The following is a 26719-nucleotide window of genomic DNA, read 5'->3' on the forward strand; positions in this document are numbered from 1 at the left end:
AGGTTTGCTTTAAAATATCATTTTAAGAAGCTCAAATGCAGAAATAGGCGGGGTTTATGACTTTGTGCTTGAAGTAACTAGTGACGACCGAACCACTGTAGCAGGAGCTTCCGGTTTGTCGGTTGATGTAACAGAAATTAAATCGTTGTTTGGAAACATGTACCAAGTATTAATCTAAATCGTATGGATATTGAATAATAATAATATGGGTATGTAGCTACATTATACTTGGAAAGTGTCTGCTTAATGATGTGATGACTTTAATATTACGCCCTGTCACCTAAACCAGGAAAGATAGATAGCTAGTTAGCTATTTTAGCTAGCTAACCAACATACGTGCTAGTTTTTAGGTGATAAGTAACGTTACACTATATATAGAAAAGTATGTGGACACCCCTTCAAATTAGTGGATTCGGCTATTTCAGCCACAACTGTTGCTGACAGATGTATAAAATCGGGCACACAGCCATGCAATCTCCATAGACAAACATCGACAGTAGAATGGCCTTACTGAAGAACTTTCAACATGGCACCGTCATAGGATGCCACCTTTCCAACAAGTCAGTTTGTCCAGTTTTTGCCCTGCCAGAGCTGGCCTGGTCAACTGTAAGTGCTGATATTGTGAAGTGTTAATGTCTAGGAGCAACAACAGCTCAGCCGTGAAGTGGTAGGCCACAGGCTCACAGACCTGAACCACGGAGTGCTGAAATGCTTAGCGTATAAAAATAGTCTGTCCTCGGTTGCAACACTCACTACCGAGTTCCAAGCTGCCTCTGGGAGCAAAGTCAGCTTCATGAAATGGGTTTCCATGACTGAGCAGCTACATACAAGCCTAAGATCACCATACGCATTGCCAAGCGAGTGGTGCAAAGCTCGCTGCCATTGGACTCTTCAGCAGTGGAAATGCTTTTTCTGGAGTGATGAATCACACTTCACCATCTAGGAGTCTGATGAACGAATCTGGGTTTGGTGGATGCCAGGAGAACGCGACCTGCCCCAATGCATAGTGCCAACTGTAAAGTTTGGATGAGGAATAATGGTCTGGGGTTCTTTTTCATGGTTAGGACTAGGCCCCTTAGTTCCAGTGAAAGGAAATCTTAACGCTTCACCATACAGTGACATTCTAGATGATTCTGTGCTTCCAACTTTGTGGCAACAGTTTGGGGAAGGCCTTGTACTGTTCCAGCATGACAATGCCCCTGTGCACAAAGCGAAGACCATACAGAAAGGGTTTGTTGAAATCGGCGTGGAAGAACTTGACTGGCCTGCACAGAGCCCTGACCTCAACCCCATCGAACACCTTTGGGATGAATTGGAACGCCAATTATGAGCCAGGCCTAATCGGCCAACATAATTTACCGGCTTCAGTAATGCGCTTGTGGCTGAATGGAAGCAAGTCCCTGTAGCAATGTTCAAACATTTAGTGGAAAGCCTTCCCAGAAGAGAGGAGTCTATTATAGCAGCAAAGGGAAGACCAACTCCATATTAATGCCAATGATTTTGCATTGAGATGTTTGACAAGCATGTGTCCACATACTTTTGTTCATATAATGTAGCTACATTGTTAGATGTCCGCAGTATTGTCAATAACTGACTTGTTGTATTACTGTTTCATTACAGCCGTAGCCATGAGTTCAACCTGTCCGGGACATTATTGTGGCAAGATGTTGATAAATGGCTCAGTTGATGGAGAATGTGGGGTGAGTATAGTTCCAGCTGAATTTTAACAAATCAACTGAGATGTTGGAAGGCCATTCTAGCTACTAATTTACATTTACATTTAAGTCATTTAGCAGACGCTCTTATCCAGAGCGACTTACAAATGTAGCACTAAGTTCTGTAACCGAGTATTAGGCTAAACCCATACCCTAAAATATAGTTGAATTATCAGGTATGTCCCAGAGGAGAGAAGACAAACATGCAGAAGATCTGTGAGAAGTGTACAGAATCCCCTGAACTTTATGACTGGCTGTACCTGGGCTTCATGGCAATGCTGCCACAGGTTCTACACTGGTTCTTCATCGAGTGGTACTCTGGGAAGAAAAGGTAATGTCTCATTTTCAGCCCAAATTACTGCAGTCATAACCAATTGTGGCATGTAGGTTAAATCACTGGAGAAGCTAATCCAGAAAAAAAACATTACAACCTATCTGTTGTGATAATTGCGTTGTTTGCTCAATAACTTGTTAGTTCATAATCCTTGGCACTGTGATATAGGGCTAAAGGCCGAGATAATAAAAAGACAGTGGCAGAATAATCACGGAAGGAGTAGTGTATGGCATTGAAGGTCAGTTGGAGGTTTGTTAACATCGTGTCCAAGGAAGAGCCAGATGTATACAGAATGGTGTCATCTGCATAGAGGTGGATCAAAGAATCACCAGCAGCAAGAGCGACATCATTGATATATACAGAGGAAAGAGTCGGCCTGAGAATTGAACCCTGTGGCACCCCCATAGGGACTACCAGAGGTCTGGACAACAGGCCCTCCGATTTGACACCCTGAACTCTATCTGAGAAGTAGTTAGTGAACCAGGCGAGGCAGTCATTAGAGAAACCAAGGCTGTTGAGTCTGCCGATAAAAATACGGAGATTGGCAGAGTCGAAAGCCTTGGCCAGGTTGATGAATACGGCTGCACAAGTAGTGTCTTTATCGATGGCGGTTATGATATCGTTTAGTACCTTAAGCGTGGCTGAGGTACGGTGGGATTCGAAATGGTCGGTGATCTGTTTGTTCACTTGTCTTTCGAAGACTTTAGAAAGGCAGGGCAGGATGGATATACAGTGGGGCAAAAAAGTATTTAGTCAGCCACCAATTGTGCAAGTTCTCCCACTTAAAAAGATGAGAGGCCTGTAATTCTCATCATAGGCACACTTCAACTATGACAAACAAAAGGATAATTTTTTTTCTCCAGAAAATCACATGGTAGGATTTTTAATGAATTTATTTGCAAATTATGGTGGAAAATAAGTATTTGGTCACCTACAAACAAGCAAGATTTCTGGCTCTCACAGACCTGTAACTTCTTCTTTAAGAGGCTCCTCTGTCCTCCACTTGTTACCTGTATTAATGGCACCTGTTTGAACTTGTTATCAGTATAAAAGACACCTGTCCACAACCTCAAACAGTCACACTCCAAACTCCACTATGGCCAAGACCAAAGAGCTGTCAAAGGACACCAGAAACAAAATTGTAGACCTGCACCAGGCTGGGAAGACTGAATCTGCAATAGGTAAGCAGCTTAGTTTGAAGAAATCAACTGTGGGAGCAATTATTAGGAAATGGAAGACATTCAAGACCCCTGATAATCTCCCTCGATCTGGGGCTCCACGCAAGATCTCACCCCGTGGGGTCAAAATGATCACAAGAATGTTGAGAAAAAATCCCAGAACCACACGGGGGGACCTAGTGAATGACCTGCAGAGAGCTGGGACCAAAGTAACAAAGCCTACCATCAGTAACACACTACGCTGCCATGGACTCAAATCCTGCAGTGCCAGACGTGCCCCCCTGCTTAAGCCAGTACATGTCCAGGCCCGTCTGAAGTTTGCTAGAGAGCATTTGGATGATCCAGAATAAGATTGGGAGAATGTCATATGGTCAGATGAAACCAAAATATAACTTTTTGGAGGACAAAGAATACTGAGGTGCATCCAAAGAACACCATACCTACTGTGAAGCATGGGGGTGGAAACATCATGCTTTGAGGCTGTTTTTCTGCAAAGGGACCAGAATGACTGATCCGTGTAAAGGAAAGAATGAATGGGGCCATGTATCGTGAGATTTTGAGTGAAAACCTCCTTCCATCAGCAAGGGCATTGAAGATGAAACGTGGCTGGGTCTTTCAGCATAACAATGATCCCAAACACACCGCCTGGGCAACGAAGGAGTGACTTCGTAAGAAGCATTTCAAGGTCCTGGAGTCTCCAGATCTCAACCCATAGAAAATCTTTGGAGGGAGTTGAAAGTCTGTGTTGCCCAGCAACAGCCCCAAAACATCACTGCTCTAGAGGAGATCTGCATGGAGGAATGGGCCAATATACCAGCAACAGTGTGTGAAAACCTTGTGAAGACTTACAGAAAACGTTTGACCTCTGTCATTGCCAACAAAGGGTATATAACAAAGTATTGAGAAACTTTTGTTATTGACCAAATACTTATTTTCCACCATAATTTGCAAATAAATTCATCAAAAATCCTACAATGTGATTTTCTGGATTTTTTCTCTCTAATTTTGTCTGTCATAGTTGAAGTGTACCTATGATGAAAATTACAGGCCTCTCATATTTTTAAGTGGGAGAACTTGCACAATTGGTGGCTGACTAAATACTTTTTTGCCCCACTGTAGGTCTGTAACAGTTTGGGTCTAGAGTGTCTCCCCTTTGAAGAGGGGATGACCACGGCCGCTTTCCAATCTTTAGGAATCTCCGACGATATGAAAGAGCGGTTGAACAGACTAGTAATAGGGGTTGCAACAATTGCGGCGGATAATTTTAGGAAGAGAGGATCCAGATTGTCTAGCCCAGCTGATTTGTAGGGGTCTATATTTTGCAGCTCTTTCAGAACATCATCTGTCTGGATTTGGTTGAAGGAGAAGCGGGGGTGGGCTTGGGCCAGTTGCTGCGGGGGGTGCAGAGCTGTTGGCCGGGTTTGGGGTAGCCAGGTGGAAAGCATGGCCAGCCGTTGAGAAATGCTTACTGAAATTCTCAGTTATCGTGGATTTACCAGTGGTGACAGTGTTTCCTAGTCTCAGTGCAGTGGGCAGCTGGGAGAAGGAACTCTTGTTCTCCATGGACTTTACTGTGTCCCAAAACTTGGAATTAGTGCTGCAGGATGTAAATTTCTGTTTGAAAAATCTAGCCTTTGCTTTCCTAACAGACTGTGTGTATTTGTTCCTGACTTCCCTGAAAAGTTGCATATCGCGGGGACTATTCGAAGCTAGTGTAGTACGCCACAGGGTGTTTTTGTGCTGGTCAAGGCAGTCAATTCTGGAGTGAATCAAGGGCTGTATCTGTTCTTAGTTTAACAAAACTCTGAAAGGGGCATGCTTTTTTAAGATGGTGAGGAAAGCACTTTTAAAGAACAGCCAGGCATCCTCTACTGACGGGATGAGGTCAATATCCTTCCAGGATACCCGGGCCAGGTCGATTAGAAAGGCCTGCTCGCAGAAGTGTTTTAGGGAGCGTTTGATAGTGATGAGGGGTGGTCGTTTGACCGCGGACACAGGCAATGAGGCAGTAATCACTGAGATCCTGGTTGAAAACAGCAGAGGTGTATTTAGAGGGCAAGTTGGTCAGGATGATATCTATGAGGGTGCACATGTTTACAGATTTGGGGTTGTACCTGGTAGGTTCCTTGATAATTTGTGTGAGATTGAGGGCATCTAGCTTAGATTGTAGGATGGCCAGGGTGTTAAGCATATCCCAATGTAGGTCACCTAGCAGTACGAACTCTAACGATAGATGGGGGGCAATCAATTCACATATGGTGTCCAGGGCACAGCTAGGAGGTGGGGGGGTCTATAACAAGCGGCAACAGTGAGGGATTTTTTTCTGGTGAGATGGATCTTTAAAAGTAGAAGCTCGAACTGTTTGGGCATAGACCTGGATAGTGTGACAGAACTCTGCAGGCTATCTCTACAGTAGATTGCATTTCCGTCCCCTTTAGCAGTTCTGTCTTGATGAATAATGTTGTAATTGGGGATGGAAATTTCAGAGTTTTTGGTGGGCTTCCTAAGCCAGAATTCAGACACGGCTAGCACATCAGGGTTGGCGGAGTGTGCTAAAGCTGTGAAGAAAGTAAACTTAGGGAGGAGGCTTCTGATGTTAACATGCATGAACCCAAGGCTTTTACGGTTGCAGAAGTCATGAAATGAGAGCGCCTGGGGACATACAGGGCCTGCGTTAACCTCTACATCACCAGAGGAGGAGTAGGATGAGGGTACGGCTAAAGGCCTTAGGAACTGGTCGTCTAGTGCGTTGGGAACAGAGAATAAAAGGAGCAGATGTCTGGGCGTGGTAGGATAGATTCAGGGCATAGTGTACAGATAAGGGTATGGTAGGGTGCGAATACAGTGGAGGTAAACCTAAGCATTGAGTGACGATGAGAGAGGTTGCATCCCTGGAGGCGCCAGTTAAGCTGGGTGCGGTCTCCGCATGTGTGGGGGTGGGACAAAGGAGCGATCCGAGGCATGTTGAGCAGAACTAGGGGCTTCGCAGCAAAATAAAACAATGAGAGCTGCCCTAAACAACAGTTTTCAAGGCATAATGACATTAGTGAAAGGCATAAAGCTATCGCATGTGTTGATTGGGAGAGCTAAGACAACAACGGGTGAGACAACAACGGGTAAACAGCTAGGACAACAACAACGAATGGGCAGAGCGAGTCAGTTAGCTACACACAGGCCCTGAGTTTGATGCTGGGGCAGACAGATAGATAAACAAAATGAAGAACCGTGTTAATGGACAGTCCAGCAGGCATCGGCTGTGTAGCCGAGTGATCATAGGGTCCAATGAAGAGCAATAGATGGAACAGGGGACCGTTCGGTAGTTGATTACTACGTTGAGTGAGCGGGAGACATGGTGTTCAGGGAGCTAGCAGGCCAGGGCTAGCAGATGGATCATCACTAATGACGCAGAGGCCTGTTGAGAGCACATCGGCCGAGTTACTTCAGCAGACCAGTCGTGATGGATCGTCAGGGCTCCGTGTCGACAAAGGGTCCAGGCCAATTGGCAAGAGAAGTGTTGTAGTTGGTGTACTTCATTTGCTAGCCGGGAGATGGGCCTAGCTCGAGGCTAACTGGTGCATGCTTCTGGACAATTGCCACTCGCTATCAACTAGCTAGCTGCAAAGATCCAATCTCCTATGGTCTGTCTCATATAGTGACAACTAATGTTGCACATTTTGGGGAATATTCAGAGGTGGAAACTTTCCACGGGAGTTAACAGGAATTAATGGAACTATACGGGAATTAATGATGTCATCAAATTGATGTTAATACCATTTAAATTTAATGTTTTTTGCATTGGATATATTTACCCTATCATATGGAGACATAAACATTTTACCTTATCATTAGTAGACATTGTGAAATCGAAGAACATTCATAAATCTCTTCCAATACACATGGCCTGTGAGCATCAGAGGTGAACCAGTTGCATACACAGCTCGAGCAAGACACTCATCAGCATTTCTCTGACTACGTTCCTCCATTGAGTTAACAAAAACTTCTGATTCCAGGAGGACCAAGAGCTGTTGCTATTGATGGTGTCAGATTCATAATTTTCGCCTCAAATAGAAGTAGAGGGACTTTTGTCAGAGGTTGCTTGATGTGAGCGCTGAGGGAATTATATGCACTTGGCTAGATGATTCTGCATCTTTGTTGAATTCTTCACATATGATTTGGCACAGTATTTTCAAATGTACACAGCTTTTCCTTCTACATTAACTACAGTGAAATGTTTCCACACATCAGATGCCCTTGGCATTTTCCTCTAAAGATTAGAAAAAAATGAGTAATTCCATGTACAGATAAATAGTTAAGCAGTTATATTAAACAACTCCTTTGTAAGATAAATGTTTTAAAATGAAACCTGTAGGTGAATTAACACTCAGTTAGCAGGCTCAAGCAAGCTAAAACCCACATGGTAGCAAAAACTAACAAGCAGAAGTTGATAACAAGTTAGAAATACACTGCTCTAAAAAATAAAGGGAACACTAAAATAACACATCCTAGATCTGAATGAATGAAATATTCTTATTATATACTTTTTTCTTTACATAGTTGAATGTGCTGACAACAAAATCACACACAAATTTTCAATGGAAATCAAATTTATCAACCCATGGAGGTCTGGATTTAGAGTCACACTCAAAATTAAAGTGGAAAACCACACTACAGGCTGATCCAATTTTGATGTAATGTCCTTAAAACAAGTCAAAATGAGGCTCAGTAGTGTGTGTGGCCTCCACATGCCTGTATGACCTCCCTACAACGACAGGGCATGTTCCTGATGAGGTGGTCGGATGGTCTCCTGAGGGATCTCCTCCCAGACCTCGACGAAAGCATCCGCGAAACTCCTGGACAGTCTGTGGTGCAACGTGGCGTTGGTGGATGGAGCGAGACATGATGTCCCAGATGTGCTCAATTGGATACAGGTCTGGGGAACGGGCGGGCCAGTCCATAGCATCAATGCCTTCCTCTTGCAGGAACTGCTGACACACTCCAGCCGCATCGTCTTGCATTAGGAGGAACCCAGGGCCAACCGCACCAGCATATGGCCTCACAAGGGGTCTGAGGATCTCATCTCGGTACCTAATGGCAGTCAGGCTACCTCTGGCGAGCACATGGAGTGCTGTGCGGTCCCCCAAAGAAATGCCACCCCACAACATGACTGACCCACCGCCAAACCGGTCATGCTGGAGGATGTTGCAGGCAGCAGAACGTTCTCCACGGCGTCTTCAGTCTCTGTCACGTCTGTCACACGTGCTCAGTGTGAACCTGCTTTCATCTGTGAAGAGCACAGGGCGCCAGTGGCGAATTTGCCAATCTTGGTGTTCTCTGGCAAATGCCAAATGTCCTGCACGGTGTTGGGCTGTAAGCACAACCCCCACCCTCATACCACCCTCATGGAGTCTGTTTCTGACCGTTTGAGCAGACACATGCACATTTGTGGCCTGCTGGAGGTCATTTTGCAGGGCTCTGGCAGTGTTCTGCCTGCTCCTCCTTGCACAAAGGCGGAGGTAGCGGTCCTGCTGCTGGGTTGTTGCCCTCCTACGGCCTCCTCCACGTTTCCTGATGTACTGGCCTGTCTCCTGGTAGCGCCTCCATACTCTGGACACTACGCTGACAGACACAGCAAACCTTCTTGCCACAGCTCGCATTGATGTGCCATCCTGGATGAGCTGCACTACCTGAGCCACTTGTGTCGGTTGTAGACTCCGTCTCATGCTACCACTAGAGTGAAAGCACCTCCAGCATTCAAAAGTGACCTAAACATCAGCCAGGAAGCATAGGAACTGAGAAGTGGTCTGTGGTCACCACCTACAGAACCACTCCTTTATTGGGGGTGTCTTGCTACTAATTGTCTATAATTTCCACCTGTTGTCTATTCCATTTGCACAACAGCATGTGAAATTTATTGTCAATCAGTGTTGCTTCCTAAGTGGACAGTTTGATTTCACAGAAGTGTGATTGACTTGGAGTTACATTGTGTTGTTTAAGTGTTCCCTTTATTTTTTTGAGCAGTGTAATTTCAACACACTTTGCTGTAGGCTACTATTTACTAGTTAACAAAAAATCATGTATGTCATATAAAATATATTTACCCCGTCCAGTATTGTAATCAAAACTTACCAGAAAGGATGTGGTCCTTGGCTCAGACATTGTAGTAGTGTGGGCTCAATAGCGTCTCATTAGTGTGCAAGATCTTGAGAATCAGCTGTACATGTGATGGAAGAGTGCACTGTGTATGCAGAGGGTTGCAATTCCATTAAATTGGGGATAGTTAAAAGCAAAATTCCCATGGACTTCCCATGGAAAATTTACTGGAAAAATTCAGGAAATGTACAGGAAAGTTTCCGACCCTTTCCAACCCTGGTGACAACTAAAAGACACCAAAAGTAGCTAGCTAGACACCGGAGGACAACCACACAATGATATGCAACAATTCAATTTTTCTCTGTCAATAATGACGTTTGGTTTGTGATGTGATTGGTCTAAAGCCAAATCCAAACTTGCTTTCCTTGACACATTTTTTGTTTTGTTGGTTTTGTTCGCTCTGATTCTTTCTCTGGTGAGATACATTCAGCTTCTTAAGAATGTAAGGAAGTTTATGAAACTCAGAGAGATGAAAGAAATAATTTTGTATGCTTTTTTTTTTTCTTGGTATTTTTTTGGGGTGGGGAAGCCTTGCATCCCATTGCATCCATGAACACGCTCCACTTGTCATACCCATGGCCAATAGGCTACATATTGTGACATTTACTGTAGAGCAGTGTTGGGGAAGCTACTCTGAAAATATAGTTGACCCAAGTTACAAATTACTTGTAAAAGAAGTTAAGTTGCATTAAAGCTTTTTAAAGAAAAAAACTTGACTTAACTAAAGTTACTTTGAAAAAGTAGTTCACTACATCCAAGCTACTTCGTTATAAATTATCATATCGAAATCTGAACTCTTAGACTACAAATTGCAAGACAGATAACTTGGGAGTCAGCTGTTAAGAATGTGTAATTTAGCCTATTAAACACAACAACTATGTTTCAAGTGTGAATTAGGTATGTCTAATGCCGAAAAAGAAAGGAAATTCTTGACTACTTCACCCATATTGTATTTTATTTTTGCTACATGACAAAAAGTAATTAACTACTTAAAACACAAGATTTTGAATTTAGTTAGTCTACCATCAAGCTACTGCAAAATGTAGTTGAATTACTGGTTGAACTATATGCAGTTCACTACTCCCCAACACTGCTGTAGAGGTTTTTTATGAAAGGAGTTTAACATGGTCCTGTAGTAGACTACTTGGTAACTAATGTTACTGATATTATGTATATCTTTCTGAAGCTCCTGTGCCCTCTTCCAACACATCACAGCCCTGTTTGAGTGCAGCGCTGCGGCAATGGTGACTCTGCTGGTCAACGACCCAGTGGGTCTACTGTCTATCAGGTCCTGCAGAGTCCAGATGCTTTCAGACTGGTACACCATGCTGTACAACCCCAGCCCAGACTACATCATCACTCTACACTGCACACAGGAAGCTGTCTTTCCCCTGTGAGTAGCCTATGGCTTGTCCACGTCATGAATGGGATCTATGCACTTTTAGGGCTTCTTTCTCAGTTAGTTCTGAATTCAAAGGATGCTGAAATAGCTTTTTAGTCCAAAATTAATTTCAGTCTCTATCTGGAAACAGTCTCATCATCAACTGATATGTGCTGAACATATGAAATTGGTTGGCATGTTCAGCTTCAGAGCAGTGTGCGCACCATCAAGCACAGTGTGATGTGAGATGTTTTGTTCATTGAATAACATGACTTATTCTGTATCCGCAGTTACACTATAGTGTTGATCTACTACGCCTTCTGCCTGGTGTTTATGATGCTGCTGCGGCCACTCCTGGTCAAGAAGATCGCCTGTGGTCTGGGGAAATCTGACCGCTTCAAGAGCATCTACGCTGCTCTCTACTTCTTCCCCATCCTGACAGTCCTGCAAGCTGTGGGAGGCGGCCTGCTCTGTGAGTATGCTTTCAAATAAGGGTCCGGTCTGGTTTGGGCCAGCCCGGTTCAGTTTCCATTTATATAGTATTTATGGTTACATAATTGATTTATGTGAAATGCATTATTTTTAGGCCATAGGTCTTGTTGCCTCGGAATCCTAGGCATCTCACGTTCTGTTCCAATGCCTGGGGAAGTTCTCCTCAGGAAGACCAAAGATAAAATGTCCACCAGACGTTGAGGTATGCAATTAGCATGCTGACTGCAGGAATATCCACCAGAACTATTGCCAGAGATCACACAGGCCACAATATTTGATGGGTTTGATAAGTACACGTGTCACTAGTTTCCATGTAGACTGCATGACATTCCTGCAGTCAGCATGCTAATTGCATACCTCAACTTGAGACATCTGTGTTTTACCAAATAGGGCTATCTTCTGTATACCAACCCTACTTTGTCACAACACAACTGATTGGCTCAAATGCAATGAGAAGGAAATAAATGATATAGAATGGGCCAAAATACCAGGAAACATTGTGTGAAAACCTTGTGAAGACTTACAGAAAACATTTGACCTCTGCTCATTGCCAACAAAGGGTATATAACAAAGTATTGTACAAATATACAAATACTTATTTTCCACCATAATTTGCAAATAAATTCATTAAAAATCCTACAATGTAATTTTTCTGGATTTTTTTTCTTCTAATTTTGTCTGTCATAGTTGAAGTGTACCTATGATGAAAATTACAGGCCTCATCTTTTTAAGTGGGAGAACTTGCACAATTGGTGGCTGACTAAATACTTTTTTGCCCCACTGTGTGTGTGTGTTATATATATTTATTATTATTATTATTATTATTATTATATATATATATATATATATATTATTATATATATATTATTATATATATATATTATTATATATATATTATTATTATATATATATATATATACCTACTCATTCAAGGGTTTTTATTCACCGTATGTATGTATGTATGTATGTATGTATGTATGTATGCATGTGTATTTATTTATTTATTTATTTATAAATCGATACTTGGTGTCAAGTAGCTATATAATATTGTACTAAATAATAGCACGTTATCTGACTGTATTGTTTCAACCCCCATCACTAGTTAACAGCCACCTTAAAAACTAAATCCAATACTGAAGTTCTCTAGACTTCCAGTAGTCGATGCAACCAGACAAGATTTGGCCTGCGAGACGAAAGGTCTTGCCATGTGACTGTGGTATAAGCGTGATGCTTTCTGTTTTTCAGATTATGCTTTTCCATACATTATTTTGGTGTTGTCCCTGGTTACCCTGGCAGTGTACATGTCAGCCTCAGAAATACAGGCAAGAAACTGCTTATTTTATATTTTCCTAACCAACATTTTTAAATTTTGATATCAGCTCAGTCAATATAATTGTTTGAGCACATATCCCATTTCCTAAGTGTTTTTTCCCTTTACTCCTATCCATAGTCTTTCAAGAATCTCGCTGCCAAGAAGAAGAGGTTGGTGGTGCTCTTCAGCCATTGGCTACTTCACGCGTATGGCATCATCTCCATCTCCCGATTGGATAAACTGGAGCAGGACCTATCTCTATTGGCCCTGGTACCTGGACCCGCCCTTTTCTACCTGCTCACTGCCAGGTTCACTGAACCTAGCCGGATTCTGTCAGAAGGCGGCAACGGCCACTAGAACTATTATAGATGGATGTGGGTATTAAAGTTAGACTCAGGGAATTCATGTTGCCACGAGCAGCACCGCGGATATCCACCTGTCTATCAATTCAGGAGGTGTTGTCCATGGAGATATATGGACGCTAGCCTTTACTGCCTTCTCTGAGTATGGTAGGAGGATGACTGCTGCATGCAGTGTTGATAGTTGATATTCCTCTTACAGTGAAAATATTTTAGGATATTCCTAGAACTAAGCTGGTAATACAAACAATGTGTACATACTGTACGCCTATAAACTACAAAGCTCCATATATTTCAAGTGTTAATTATTGAATGGTATCGTTTGTGTCCACATGAATGTTGTCTTTACAACCTAAGGCCTAAGATGTACTGTTCCTCATTGAGGCTGTTTTGAGACATGTTTTGTCATTAGATATTCACTCTGTGTCATATTATTTTGGGCTCCTCAGTGGCTCAGCGATCTACGTCACTGCATCTCCGTACTAGAGGCATCACTACAGACCCTGGTTCGATCCTGGGCTGTATCACAACCGGCCATGATTGAGAGTCCCATAGGGCGGCACATTTGGCCCAGAGTCGTTAGGGTTTGGCCGGGGTTAGGCCGTCATTGTAAATAAGAATTTCTTCTAAACTGACTTGCCTAGTTAAATAAACAAATCATATATGCTCAACATCCTTGATTGTTTTAAGCTCAGATATCCTTGATTGTTGCAGTGAAATCAAAGATGGTCTCTGGATTGACCAATAGTTTAAGTTGTTAGATGTTCTTAAACTAAATCTAATGTGCCAAAAACTCAGAACACATATGCATACATCCAGTGGCAGATAAAATCGTTTATAACCTAATATTATGTTACAAGCCAAGTGGGATATAGTTCCATTGTTTTGCTTGATCAAAAATGGAATGAAAATTATCCTGCTGTTTCCACGTAAATTATGTTGGGGAAATGTAAATGAAATACGCTTGTTGGATAGTAAGGAAATTAAATTGTGAATGTATTTTATGCATGCTCATAGAATGCTTGTAAATAGATGACAATGGAACACAATGTGTTTATTTGAAATATATATTTTTATTGCAGTGTAAAACATACAGAAAGAGGACTTGACAAGCTACAATTTTGACTTGTAAAATGTATTGTTCAAAAAAACTTGTGAAATGCAGTGTTATAAAGTATGAATTTTCTGAAATAAAAGTCAAGTGTGAGTACTCATCTACTTTCATCTCATATGACTTTCATTTGTGCTGAGTTTTTTTTTTATAACAAAACAATTGTGTTGATGTAATCCTTCTTGATGTCTCACTTTAGTTGCCCTGTTCTTTAAGTGCAATGTTTGATTTATTACTGGCTAACAGGGAACTCATGCCCTTCAGTTCCTCCTCTAGTCTACTGTTGATATCCCCCAGTTGGAACTTCCTGTCGTGGATCTTGGTCATGAGTCTGTAGATAGCCTCCAGAATCTTGTGGTCTCTCTCTGAAGATTCCTGAAGTGTTGAATGAGTCATGGATGGTTTAGTGTGGTCTCTTCATGACAGTTTACTATATACTTACAAATCACTCAAGTGCTGCACTGTGGATTTGTCAAAATACGTTAACCAGAGAAATCTGGTCATGTACACGGTTGTCTGTCAGCATGTGGTCAGGCTATAAGTTAACATCACAGGTTGTAAAAAAATGAAATGGCGTATGTACAGTAAGCTGCTGGACTGACCAGCCATGTTTTAAGAATCCTTACCTCAGTCACCACAGTGTCCTCTGCCCAAGCATCAAGCAGGCTCTCTAGCGGAAGATGCATTTATAAGTTATGATGATATTGAAACCTGATAGACTGAACTAAATGTTATGCACAGCGGTTTACAATAGTTGGAGTCATTGAGCTCGGCTGATGCTCACCAAATAGAGAATGAACCTCCTCTTTCAGCCACACAATCTCCTTTGTGTGTCTTTCCTGGTCTTTCCTGGTGTTCCATATGTCCTCCTTCATTTGTTCAATACGCTGAAAAACAATGTTTACATTGAGTTTTTGCTTGGTAGGTAAGTGAGTGGTGTAGTTCAGTATGGAGGGCCATTGTGAGTGACTCATATCTCTTACCACATGCAGTCTACTGTTCTCCATATTGACCTGCTCCAGCATCATCCCATTGTCATAGATGCTCTTCTCCGTGGCGATGATGTCTGCAGTGTGAGACGTCAGCAGCTCCATGTGTTTCTCACGCAAACCCTCTAGACTCCTCTTCATGTCCTCCTGTCAGTCAGTTGCAAGCATACTGTTTCAATGCTATTACACTTCACAGCGTGCCTTTTAGAGTGTGTGGTAACCAAGATGTACATACTAAATGTTTTTGTTATGAAACTCACCTTTGGTTTGAGAAGAGTACGAGTGCTCTCTTTCATATCCTGGATGAAGAGCTCCAGATGATTGTTCTTACTCTTTAACTCTGGTGGGGAAAATCATTTAAGTAATTATAAAATGCTGCTCTACATGATTTTTAAAGTTATAGTGAGCACATTCTTTGAGAAATCCTTATATTTGTGTATGTCTACTTGATATTGTCTACTAAATCGAATCAAATTGTATTTGTCAAGTGCGCCGAATACAACAGTGGAATGTTTACTTACAAGCACTTTACCACCAATGCAGTTTTAAGAAAAATAATATTTACGAAATAAACTAAAGTAAAAAATAAAAGCGCAACAAATTATTAACAATAAAGAGGCTACTGTATATACAGGGGGTACTGAGTCAATGTGCGGGGGTACAGCTTAGTCGAGGTAATCGAGGTAATATGTACAGCACCAGTCAAAAGTTTGGACACACCTACTCAGTACTGTCTATATTGTAGAATAATAGTGAAGACATCAAAACTATGAAATAACATACTTGGAATCATGTACTGTAGTAACCAAAAAAGTGTTAAACAAATCAAAATGTATTTTATATTTGAGATTTTTCAAAGTAGCCACCCTTTGCCTTGATGACAGCTTTGCACACTCTTGGCATTCTCCCAACCAGCTTCATGAGGTAGTCACCTGGAATGCATTTAAATTAAAAGGTGTGTCTTGTTAAAAGTTAATTTGTGGAATTTCTTTCCCTCTTAATGAGTTTGAGCCAATCAGTTGTGTTGTGACAAGGTAGGGGTGGTATACAGAAGATAGGCCTAAAAGACCAAGTCCATATTATGGCAAGAACAGCTCAAATAAGAAAAGAGAAACAACAGTCCATCATTACTGTTCAGCAGTCTTATGGCTTGGAGTAGAAGCTTTAAGAAGCCTTTTAGACCTAGACTTGGCGCTCCAGTGCCACTTGCCGTGCAGTAGCAGAGAGAACAGTCTATGACTAGGGTGGCCGGAGTCATTGGCAATTTTTAGGGCCTTCCTCTGACACCGCCTGGTATAGAGGTCCTGGATGGCAGGAAGCTTGGCCCCAGTGATGTACTGGGCCGTACGCACTACCCTCTGTTGCGCTTTGTGGTCTTAGGTCGAGCAGTTGCAATACCAGGCGGTGATGCAATCGGTCAGGATGCTTTTGATGGTGCAGCTGTAGAACTTTTTGAGGATCTGAGGACCCATGCCTAATCTGTTCAGTCTTCTGAGGGGGGATTGGCATTGTCATGCCCTCTTCACAACTGTCTTGGTGTGTTTGGACCATGATAGTTTGTTGGTGATGTGGACACCAAGGAACTTGAAGCTATCAACCTGCTCCACTACAGCCCCTTCGATGAGAAAGGGAGCTTGCTCAGCCCTCCTCTTCCAGTAGTCCAAGATCATCTCCTTTGTCTTGATCACGTTGAGGGATAGGTTGTTGGCCTGGCACCACACTGCCAGGTCTCTGTCCTCCTCCCTATAGGTTGTCTCATCGTTGTCGGTGATCAGGCCTATCACTGTTGTGTCATCTGCAAACTTAATGATGGTGTTGGAGTTGTGCTTGGCCACGCAGTCATGGTTGAACAGGGAGTACGGGAGGGGACTAAGCACGTACCCCTGAGGGGCCCCTGTGTTGAGGATCAGCGTGTTCAGTCCCAGGGTCCTTAGCTTAATGACGAGCTTTGAGGGCACTATGGTGTTGAACGCTGAGCTGTAGTCAAGGAACGGCATTCTCACGTAGGTGTTCCTTTTGTCCTGGTGGAAAAGGGCGTTGTTGAGTGCAATACAGATTGCGTCATCTGTAGATCTGTTGGGTCGGTATGCAAATTGGAGTGGGTCTAGGGTTTCTGGGATGATGGTGTTGATGTGAGCCATGACCAGCCTTTCAAAGCACTTCATGGCCACAGACGTGAGTGCTACGGGTCAGTAGTCATTTAGGAAGATTACCTTGGTGTTCTTGGGCAAAGGGACTATGGTGGTCTGCTTGAAACATGTAGGTATTACAGACTCAGCCAAGGACAGGTTGAAAATATCAGTGACACTTGCCAGTTGGTCAGCGCATGTTCGCAGTACATGTCCTGGTAGTCCGCCTGGCCCTGCGGCCTGTTTAAAGGTCTTACTAACATCAGCTACGGTGAGCATGATCACACAGTCGTCCAGAACAGCTGGTGCTCTCATGCATGCATCAGTGTTGCTTGCCTCGAAGCACGCATAGAATTTAACTTGTCTGATAGGCTTGTGTCACTGGGCAGCTCACGTCTGGCCTTCCCTTTGTAGTCCGTAATAGTTTGCAAGCCCTGACACATCCGACGAGCAGTGGAGCAGGTATAGTATGACTCAATATTAGTCCTGTATTCACTCTTTGCCTGTTTGATGGTTTGTCTGAGGGCATAGCGGGATTTCTTATAAGCGTCCGGGTTATAGTCCTGCTCCTTGAAAGCTCTACCCTTTAGCTCAATGTGGATGTTGCCTGTAATCCATGGCTTCTGGTTGGTGCACATACGATCACTGTGGGGATATCGTCATCTATGCACTTATTGATGAAGCCGGTGACTGATGTGGTATACTCCTCAATGCCATCCGATGAGTTCCGGAACATATTCCAGTCTAAACAGGTCAACATTCACAACAACCACTCGAGCCACTGCCTGTTCACCCAGCTACCATCTAGAACGCAAAGTCAGTACAGGGGCATCAAAGCTGGGACCGAGAGACTGAAAAACAGCTTCTATCTCAATACCATCAGACTGTTAAAAGAACCATCACTAACACAGGGAGGCTGCTGCCTACATAGACTTGAAATCATTGGCCACTTTAATAAATGGATCACTAGTCACTTTAATAATAGCACTTTAATAACGTTTACATATCTTGCATTACTCATCTCATATGTATATACTGTATTTTATACCACCTATTGCATCTTGCCTATGCTGCTCGGTCATCGCTCATCCATATATTTATATGTATATTCTTATTCCATCCCTTTACTTAGATTTGTGTGTATTAGGTAGCTGCACTGTCGGAACTAGAAGCACAAGCATTTCACTACAGTACACTCGCAATAACATCTGCTAACATCTGCATGTGTATGTGACCAATACAATTTGATTTGATCTGTGCTAGCAAGACAGTCCTGTAGCTTAGCATCTGTGTCATCTGACCACTTCCGTATTGAGCGAGTCACTGTTAATTCCTGCTTTAGTTTTTGATTGTAAGAAGGAATCAGGAGGATAGAATTATGGTCAGATTTGCCAAATGGAGGGTGAAGGAGAGCTTTGTACGCGTGCGTCTCTGTGTTATTACAGTTGTTATTATAGATATATTAGCAGATTATTGGGTCAGTACCTGAGGTATGGTTTTTTAGTTTTTGGTGCCTGGACTGGTCAATGTCAAACTGGGCCTCCGCCTCCTCCAAGATAGACTCTTTACCCTTCAGGTCCTCCTCCTTCTCCAGTCGGCTCTGTATCACTGACTCCGCTTCAGTCTAATTTCACAGAAGAAGAAGACATTAAATACACGTTTTCTCAACAGCTTGAATTCGTGATGAGGCTTACTAATGTCCGCTAGCTGAGTTAGATGTAAAATGTAAATATATATATATACTTACGATGAACTGTTGGATCTCGGCATTGTAGGAAATGGTCATCTGTTCATTCCCCTCCTCTGCCTTAACAATCTTGTTACTGAGACGTTCAATCAACGCGCCCATGAATACATGGTCTCTGAGTTTCTTCTCCTGATTTAAATGTTTATGAAATATAAATTAATAAAACAACTATAAAGTGCATGTGCTATCTCAATAGATTCCTGGAGAATTAGGGAAAAATAAGCGAACCTCTTCAAGCAGTTCCTCATATCTCCTCCTGGTTAAACCAATATTAGAGTTGACCTCTTTCACATGCTGTACTTGATCTTTTTTTAGATTCTCCAGAGACTGGCACAGTACTTCTTTTTCAACTTCAAAGATTGCTCTAAAAAGAAAAGGTAAAAACCGTAGACCGCATCAAATCACCCAACTTATGAAGAGAAAGTCTGTAATGAAATGAAGAGATACTATTTGTTGCTTACATGTTCTTCTTTTCTTTATTGAGCTGTCCATGCAGTTCATCCACATTTCTTTCAAACAGGTCTGCATTAACTCTATGAGAAACAAAATGCTAACTAGGTAAGCAACTATTCTGACAATTCGGCATGACATTTACTTTATTTTTAGTGCATAACTAAACAAGGAGATAAAAGCTCTATAGTTTGCAAGATAATTATTTAGAATTTTTATAGATTATATTTCAAACTTGGTTAGATGGTTAATGCTGTCCTTAGTGAAATTGGTTACTTTGATACTACACAAAAGTGTCAAAACTCGTAGGGGAGATTATAGACTAATATTATAAAATGGGCCATATTACTTACATATTGGTTTCATGGAGTTGTTTGATCTCTTCATCCATTTCTCTGATCTCAATTTTATGTTTAGCGATCAATGCAATGCGCTCCTCAAGTCTAAGTCTGGACTTTTCTAAGCTGAAAATCAATCAAACAAACAAACAGATGATAAAATGCAGTGGTGTAAAGTACTTAAGTGAACATACTCTAAAGTACTACTTAAGTAGTTTTTTGGGGTATCTGTACTTTACTATTTATATTTTTGACTAATTTTACTTTTACTTCACAACATTCCTTAAGAAAATATTGTACTTTTTACTCCATACATTTTCCTTGACATCCAAAAGAACTCGTTACATTTTGAATGCTTAGCAGGACAGGAAAAAAGTCAACTTCACCCACTTATCAACCGAACATCCCTGATCATCCCTACTGCCTCTGATCTGGTGGACTCACTAAACATGCTTTGTTTGTAAATGATGTCTGAGTGTTGGAGTGTGCCCCTGGCCTTCCATAAATTAAAAAAAAACAAGAAAATGGTGCCATCTGGTTTGCTTAAAATAAGGAATTTGAAATTATTTATACTTTTACTTTTGATACTTAAGTATATTTTAAACCAAATAGTTTTTGACATTTACTCAAGTAGAAGTTTACTAGGTGACTTTTATTTGAGTCATTTTCTATTCAATTATCTTTACTTTTACTCAAGTATAACAGTTGGGTACTTTTTACACCACTGATAAAATGTAAGTAAAAATGACTATCAGCCAAAGTAAAGGGAAAGTAGTGTTGCAGGTTGACTTGATCCTTCGTAGGTGCAGGATGCAAAGAGGTATAGATGGAATACCGTCTTGAGACATTGAGGTGTTCAGCCATGATGTCGTCCTCCTCTTTCCTTTGAGCTTTAAATCTGTCAGACATCTTAGCAATAGACTCCAGGCGGATGGCATTCACTATCTGGCCCTCCTCCATCTCACCATCCACCTGCACACATAACAGAACAGAGCCCTTCTACACAGCGCCGATCTAAAATGCATGAGAATCCTCTACAACAGAGATCATCAACTAGGGGGCCGGAGCATAATTACAAATCATTTGTAGACTGCAAATTGACCGCAAGTAGCCCAAACAGATATATTTGACTAAAACACAACTTTCAACCTTGCTTACATTTGTATACGATCACATATATATCTCTCTATTATGTGTAGGAATAGTTTCAAACAAATTTCCAAAATGAAAATCCCTTGGAGCTGATTTGCTGGTGATTTTTACAGTCTTTTATGTTCAACAATAAAAAAAATAAAAAATTTTTTGTTGTTGCTCAGAACACTTAGCGAACCCTGCTCTACAATCACCCAATACTGGCTCCCCCAGACCACAAGAGCCCCGAATATCATCCCAGGGGGTGTTCAGTAGCGAGTAAACATTTTGAAATGGGGAGGTACTACCTGAAGTCAAAGCCAACCTTCAGCATCATAAATTTGTTTCACATACACTACATGGCCAAAAGTATGTGGACACCTGATCGTCCAACATATCATTCCAAAATCATGGTCATTAATATGGACTTGGTCCCCCCTTTGCTACTATAACAGCCTCCACTCCTCTGGGAAGGCTTTCCACTCGATATTGGAACATTGCTGCGGGGACTTGCTTCCATATATAGCCACAAGCATTAGTGAGGTCGGCGTTTCAATTCATCCCAAAGGTGTTCAATGGGGTTGAGGTCAGGGCTCTGTGCAGGCCAGTCATGTTCTTCCACACCGATCTCGAAAAAAACCCATTTGTGTATGGACCTCAATTGCGCACGAGGGCACTGTCATGCTGAAACAGGAAAGGGCCTTCCCAAACTGTTACCACAAAGTTGGAAGCATAGAATCATCTAGAATGTCATTGTATACTGTTAAGTTAAGATTTCCCTTCACTGGAACTAAGGGGCCTAGCCCGAACCATGAAAAACAGCCCTAGACCATTATTCCTCCTCCACCAAACTTTACAGTTGGCACTATGAATAGGGGAAGGTAGCGTTCTCCTGGCATCCGCCAAACCCAGATTGGTCCGTCGGACTGCCAGATGGTGACGTGTGATTCATCACTCCAGAGAATGCATTTCCACATTTCCACTACAGTCCAATGGTGGCAAGCTTTACACCACTCCAGCCGACGCTTGGCATTGCGCATGGTGATCTTAGGCTTATGTGCAGCTGCTCGGCCATGGGCAGCGTACGAACAGTTCTTGTACTGACATTGCTTCCAGAGGCAGTTTGAAACTAGGTAGTGAGTGTTACAACCGAGGAAAGATGATTTTTTACGTGCTACGCACTTCAGCACTTGTCGTCCCATTCTGTGTGCTTGTATGGCCTACCACTTCGTCGCTGAGCCGTTGTTGCTCTTAGACGTTTCCACTTCACAATAACAGCACTTACAGTTGATCGGGGCATCTCTAGCAGGGCATAAATTTTACAAACTGACTTGTTGGCAAGGTGGCATTTAATGACGGTACCACGTTGAAAGTCACTGAGCTCTTCAGTAAGGCCATTCTATTGCCAATGTTTGTTAATGGAGATTGCATGACTGTGTGTTTGATTTTGTTCACCTGTTAGCAACGGGTGTGGCTGAAATTGCCAAATCCACTAATTTGAAGGGATGTCCACATACTTTTGTAAATATAGTGTATGATTCTGACTTTTGCAAGACACATACAAACACCCCAACTCCTCTACAAGGGGATATCAGGAGAGTACTTCTATTCAAAGGGCATTTTCTTCACGTTCAGTCAGCCTGTCATCGGATCATATGGCCACACACAGCTGCTATGCCCTTTGATGGACTGTGTGAACTCTAGCACATCAGAGGACACTCCAGTGAACTGTCTCTCTTAAAGGTCAGACTTAGCACAAAGTGCCTTTGAAGGAATACTTTCTAAAAATATCAATTTGACTACAGAACAGTAAGGCTGAGGCCTCCTGGCAATGGCAGGAAATCGATGTCTCACATCTGACATCATGCAGGTGTTTATAATCCCTTCCACCATAGCAACACCAACAGAGAGAAGAGTGAGAGGGAAGAGGAGAATGAAGCAACATGTTTCCCTGGAGCTGTACTGTAGTAGTAACATTGCTTTGGAAGAATCTAACCATCTCTTACCTCTACAATCTTTTCTTGTAGTGCCTGAACTTTCAGTTCAAATACAATTCTCACTTCAGCCAACTCCTTTACATGAAATTCCCTGTGGAAACAATGGTTAATGAGTCGAAAAATATGGAATGATGGAAGCAGACATGATGTAACATACAGTATCCCTTGCATTCCATGTATGCTCCATGCTTACGCAACATACAGTACCTGGATGAATGCAAATCTTACTTCTGAAGAACAAGTTCCTCAAATGTGTTGATCTCGTCTGCCAGCTGCTCTTTGTATTGAATTTCAGACGCTGTCAGTTTGGCTATACTTTGCTCTAACTGGACAATGTGCTGCAATGAAGGAACAGTGTTGGGTGAAATAACACAATTTATAAATATGTATTTAAATCCAGTGGTGGAGATAGTACCAATTGTCAAGATAACTTAATATAAAAGTAAAAGTGAAAGTAACCCAGTAAAGTACTACTTGAGTAAAATGCTTAAACTATTTGGTTTTAAATATACTTAAGTATCAAAAGTAAATGTAAATAATTACTCAAATATACTTAAGAATCAAAAGTAAAAGTAAATGCTATAAATAATTTGAAATTCCTTATATTAAGCAAACAAGACAGTATGATTTTCTTGTTTTCACACTCCAACACTCCAAACACTCCAAAACGAAGCATTTGTGTTTAGTGAGTGCCAGATCAGAGGCAGTAGAGATGACCACGTGTCCTCTTGATAATGGCATGAATTGGACCATTTTCCTGTCCTGCTAAGCATTCAAAATGTCACAAGTACTTTTGGGTGCCAGGGAAAATTTATGGGAGTGAAAAGTACATATTTTCTTTAGTTTTGTAGTGGAGTAAAAGCAGTCAAAAATATATATCGTTAAGTAAAGTACAGATTCACCAAAACTACTTAAGTAGTAGAATTTGTACTTAGTTACTTTACACCACTGTTTATATCATACTATAAATGAATAAAAAAGGCAGTTATAGCAAGTGAAGAGCATTAGTGGAAAATGTAATTAATTTACTACTTCACTGAAATACTTTAGTTCACTTGCTTTTTTTTGCTCTGTGACTTTGTCCTCCTTATCCAACAGTTCTGCTAAAACAATGTCCAGCTCCCTGCGTTTCTTCTCATTGTTCTTCTTCTGGTCCTGGATTTTATTGATGACTTCCTCACACTAGACCAGCAAGGAGGATAAGATTAAGACGGTGCCTCACAGCAGGGTATAGTATCTCAGATACTGTAAGCAGGTAGCGGTTAAGAGCATTGGGCCAGTAACCGAAAAGTTTCTGGTTTGAATCCAAGAGCTGATTAGGTTAAAAATCTGCTGATGTGCCCTTGAGCAAGGGACTTTTAAACCTAATTGCTCCTGTGCATCTGCTAAATAACAAACATTTAAGCATTTAAAATGTAGCTTTAATAAGAGGTGACTGTGATGTACCTCTCTCTGAAGATTCTCATTTGTTTCAACAAACATCTTCCTCGCTTGAATCATGTCTTCCTCTAGCTCCACTTTAGTGTTCTCCACATCTGTGATCTTGGCTTTCCCTTCTTTGATCTCGTTCATTGTTTCATTGAGCAGAATCTGTTTATTGGCCTTCTCTGACAGCTGGTAGTTTAATTGGTTGATGACATTTTCATGGTCACCTTTTACCAACTCTCTCTCAGGACTGAAAAAGATTCCAAAACAAGTAATAACAAGTTATAACATCATGGATGTTATGTGAAATGTTGCCAATTTTGTTATGATCTGTTACACCTATACATTGCTCAACATTACTTATATTACTTACTAAAGAATAGCATTTTGCTTTTCAAGGACTTCCTGTTTTTTCTCCATTAATTCTATTTCTTGCACTATACTGTTCAGTTCATCTTGGAGTTGAGTAATTTGACCCGCATTTATATTTCTTGCAGCCGCAACACCAGCTGAAAGGGACAATGACACATATCTGTGAGCAAAACATGACTGGATAGCTTTTTCATTCTAGCTTAAGGCAACATAAGCAGTCGCTTAGGAACTCAGTCGGGGTCTTAACTTACTGTTGAGTTAGAATAGTTAGAATAGTAGAACACACAAGGTGCAAGTTTGACATTATTCTCTTGTTATGTCAGTCACTGACAGTCACTCAGTTAGCCATGTCAGCTAACAAATTTTTATATTGGTAAGTTAGTCGAGCCAGCTATCTAAACTTGTAGTAATCATGTCCAAATACCGACAGGTCACGCAGTGCACATGTCCAGGGCCCCTGGCCTCCAGGGGGCCCCCACTGATTTTGTAAGTCACTCTCACTCAGATATCATTAACATGCCATAAATCATGGCAAAATGTTAGAATGGCAGGAAATTAGCTGTAAAACTGCTAATCTTTACTCGCTGTCTCATGGCAAAATGAGAATTGCATTATATATTTTTATAAAATTGCTAAATTTTCTCTCAGCACAATGGAAAAATGTGTAGAATTGCAGGAAATGTACTTTAGAACTGCAAAAATGTTCAAGATTGGGGACACTAAAAAACAAATCTCGCTTAGGGCCCCCAAAGGGCTAGAGCCGGGCAATATTAATTTCTTTCCACTGGGCACAGACATCAGTTCAATGTTTAGTTTTGATTTACATTTAGTTGTCAACTAAAGTGAATTAATTGTGAAATCCACAAAACATTTCCACCATGTCATTGGATATAGTTTAAAAGTTGGGTGAAAAAAAAATTAAATTCCCTTACGTTGATGACTTCCTTCCAATTCCAGACAGGTTTCCACGTTGATTCAACATCATCACACTTATATTTTGGGTTGAAATGATGTGGAAAAAACATTGATCCAACCAGGTTTTGCCCAGTGGGTTGTATTCTATGAAATCATATCATTGGGGTATATAAGTTATTACCTGATATCTCATTCTGAACATCATCATGGATATTCTGGCATTGATGTCGGAGTTTGCTTGTTTCAATAGTTTCTACCTCCAGTTGTTCATGGACTACTCTTCTGGAAGTCTCCTGATATATAGAAAATAGGGGTTTCAAAAGAATGTGTAAAGCAAGTGTTCTGGCCTCTATGGCCATTGTCTCTATGGACTTATTTAATTTCAATGTTTTATTAGTTGTATGTACAGGATACACATGGTATACAGTCCAACGAAATGCTGACTTGCAGGTTCCTTCTCGACAATGCAACAACAATAAGAAATAACAATAGATATGAATACCTACATAAAGTAAATGGCTCAGGATAATATACTTTATATTTACCTACCCACTGGGCACAGACGTAAATTCAACGTCTATTCCTCGTTGGTTCAGTGTGTGACCAGTGGATAGGTTTACATTCCACTTTAGATAATCGATTAGTTTATTAGTCTACTTATTAAATCAATCATATTGGTCGCAACAATATTTAGACTACCCGATGTTCGATCTTCTCTTTCCCTATTGGCATATGCCTACCAGTTCAGTGATGGCAGCAGCTATTTCTTTCAGGTGATGACTGGCCTCAGGACTGAATGGAACTCCCTCATCCCTCAGCTGCTTGTCTATGTCAAGGCAAACGTTCAAACAGGCAAGTTGTACTATTAGCGATGTACATTTAGATCTGATACAGTACTTATTTGAAACATTAAAATGATTCAACTTGGCGAATACAAATCAAAGTAATCGGTTGGGTTGCATCACGTCTGCGCTCTTTCACAAGTGTAGGAGTTGTCAACACCGAAAAGTAGCAGTTTATCCGATGTTTCTCTATACGTTTCGTTGACGATAGGTAGGTAGCTAGCTATAGTCACTCATGACATGTGTAACAGTAGCAAGAGAGAGAGGCGCAGTTTGTTTTCTTACCTAATTCGCCCAAATGCTCCAAAGCAACAAGAACAGCTGGAAAGTCAGGCACTAAGCAAGATGCCAT

General features: G+C 41.5%; 2 protein-coding genes across 3 annotated transcripts; one reads left to right on the plus strand and one right to left on the minus strand.

Annotated features, from left to right (window-relative positions):
- Nucleotides 1-91: 91 nt before the first annotated feature.
- Nucleotides 92-14136, plus strand: LOC135525687 (JNK1/MAPK8-associated membrane protein-like). Of its 2 annotated transcripts, none has more exons than XM_064953466.1 (7): nucleotides 92-209; nucleotides 1621-1700; nucleotides 1892-2046; nucleotides 10564-10770; nucleotides 11049-11230; nucleotides 12496-12572; nucleotides 12701-14136. In XM_064953466.1, exons 1-7 carry the CDS (start codon nucleotides 206-208, stop codon nucleotides 12917-12919), a joined length of 924 nt encoding a protein of 307 aa, XP_064809538.1. In that variant the 5' UTR covers nucleotides 92-205; the 3' UTR covers nucleotides 12920-14136. The 2 variants fall into 2 exon arrangements, with proteins under 2 accessions (XP_064809538.1, XP_064809539.1); XM_064953467.1 differs by having other exon boundaries at nucleotides 10593-10770.
- ccdc175 (coiled-coil domain containing 175) lies at nucleotides 13975-26719 on the minus strand. Its single transcript, XM_064953465.1, has 19 exons — nucleotides 26653-26719; nucleotides 26266-26351; nucleotides 25707-25818; nucleotides 24612-24747; nucleotides 24260-24488; nucleotides 23873-23995; nucleotides 23042-23151; nucleotides 22823-22904; nucleotides 20521-20657; nucleotides 19701-19811; nucleotides 19359-19430; nucleotides 19126-19261; nucleotides 18898-19026; nucleotides 18636-18774; nucleotides 15282-15361; nucleotides 15016-15168; nucleotides 14817-14919; nucleotides 14659-14702; nucleotides 13975-14407 (listed from the first exon to the last, which is right to left on the minus strand). The coding sequence occupies exons 1-19, from the start codon at nucleotides 26717-26719 to the stop codon at nucleotides 14228-14230; spliced, it is 2229 nt and encodes a 742-aa protein (XP_064809537.1). The 3' UTR covers nucleotides 13975-14227.

Source organism: Oncorhynchus masou, chromosome 32, assembly GCF_036934945.1.
Source record: "Oncorhynchus masou masou isolate Uvic2021 chromosome 32, UVic_Omas_1.1, whole genome shotgun sequence".
Taxonomy (NCBI): domain Eukaryota; kingdom Metazoa; phylum Chordata; class Actinopteri; order Salmoniformes; family Salmonidae; genus Oncorhynchus; species Oncorhynchus masou.

Bases quoted from the DNA above. Each gene is read 5' to 3' on its own strand.
- LOC135525687 (XM_064953466.1), top strand. The intron at 2,047-10,563 runs GTAATGTCTCAT...ATCTTTCTGAAG, and splicing joins TGGTACTCTGGGAAGAAAAG to CTCCTGTGCCCTCTTCCAAC. The intron at 10,771-11,048 runs GTGAGTAGCCTA...CTGTATCCGCAG, and splicing joins CAGGAAGCTGTCTTTCCCCT to TTACACTATAGTGTTGATCT.
- ccdc175 (XM_064953465.1), bottom strand. From the start codon at position 26,719: ATGGCATCTTGCTTAGTGCCTGACTTTCCAGCTGTTCTTGTTGCTTTG. The intron at 20,658-22,822 runs GTAAGAGATGGT...TTATGTGTGCAG, and splicing joins TACAAGAAAAGATTGTAGAG to GTGGATGGTGAGATGGAGGA. The intron at 14,920-15,015 runs GTAAGAGATATG...ATTGTTTTTCAG, and splicing joins AGAACAGTAGACTGCATGTG to CGTATTGAACAAATGAAGGA.